General features: G+C 71.3%; 1 protein-coding gene across 1 annotated transcript in view; it reads right to left on the bottom strand.

The window, feature by feature from the left end:
* Positions 1-615, bottom strand: part of LOC114050503 (cytoplasmic dynein 1 light intermediate chain 1) — a 52,789-nt gene extending 52,174 nt beyond the window's left edge. The window contains exon 1 of the mRNA XM_027872254.1: positions 451-615. Coding sequence (XP_027728055.1) covers positions 451-581 — 131 coding nt within the window. The 5' untranslated portion in view covers positions 582-615. The remainder of the gene's footprint in view (positions 1-450) is intronic.
* Positions 616-1,248: the final 633 nt, after the last annotated feature.

Below are 1,248 nucleotides of genomic sequence, written 5' to 3' on the forward strand. Positions count from 1 at the left end.
AGGGATCCACCTCGGGGAAGGGGGCCAAGAGAAGGACCCCAACCCAAAGGAGGGGGGCGAGAGGGACCACGACTCAAGGGAGAGGAAGCAAGATAGGGACACCCTAATCAGGGAGAGGGGAGCAAGGGAGGGACCTCAAGGGAGGGGGCGGGAGAGACCCCAACCCAAAGGGGTGGGAGCAAGAGAGGGACCCTGCCTCCGGGAAGGGGGGCAACAGAAAGACCCCAACCCAAGGGAGGGGGGCGAGAGGGACCCCACCCCCAGAGGAGGGCTGATGGGGGACGGAGGGACATCCTAGGGGACAAGAGAGGGACCCCCGGGGAGGGGGCTGGGCCGGGGCGGCGGCCCCTCCCCGCGCTGCTCCCCCTCCCCTGCCTCTCCCTCCCCCGCCCTCCCTGCCCCGGTCGGGCCTCGGGTCCCGCCGCCGCCCCCGCCGCGGGGTTCGGTTACCAGAGGTTCTGCCCGTCGTCGTCCTCGGCCTTGTCGCCGCCGCCCGTGCAGGCGGCCGGGGCAAAGCCGTTGGCGGCGGCCAGCACCGGCGGCGAGGAGCTGAAGGAGCCGGCTCGCCCCACGGCCGCCATCTTGGTCGGGACTCTCGGCTCCCGCGAAGCTGAATGAGCGAGGCCCGAGCGGCGGCGGCAGCGGCGGCGGGACCCGGATGTGAGGCGAGCGCCCGGCGCCTGGCGAGCGGGAGGGGCGGGGCCTGCGTCGAGGGCGGAGACACGGCAGGGGGCGGGGCAGCCCCGGGCGCGGTCCTGTGACGTCACGTCGTGGGCGGGCTCGCCGGCCTGGCCCCTCCCCCTGCCCCGCCCGCCTCCTGCCTCGGAGGCTGCTGCGGAGATGGGGAAGCTACGTGGGTGCGGTGCGGGCTGCAGCGGCCGCTCGGCCCCCGCCCCTCTCCGTCCTCGGGCAACCGCTGCGCCTCCTGGGCCTCCGAGGCCTCCGCTTCCTCCCCGGGAAATGAGAGAGGGAGTCTATTGGACACGATGACCTCCGGATCCGGGGGACTGCGGTCACACCTGTGGCCAGCAAGGGACCCCGGACTGTCCGAGCTGCGAAGAGCCGGCCCTTAGGGGTCAACCACTCCAACCTCGCCCCCACACGCACGTTTTACAAAAGGGGAAACTGAGGCTCAGAAAGGAAGGAGCTTAGGACCCTGGAGCTGCGAAGGGCCAGCCCTTACTGGTCCACGACTCCAACAGCCTCGTTTTACAGATGGGGAAACTGATGCACGGGATGAAGGGGAAG

Source organism: Vombatus ursinus, unplaced genomic scaffold (assembly GCF_900497805.2).
Source record: "Vombatus ursinus unplaced genomic scaffold, bare-nosed wombat genome assembly UNPS02014799.1, whole genome shotgun sequence".
In the NCBI taxonomy this organism is placed as follows: domain Eukaryota; kingdom Metazoa; phylum Chordata; class Mammalia; order Diprotodontia; family Vombatidae; genus Vombatus; species Vombatus ursinus.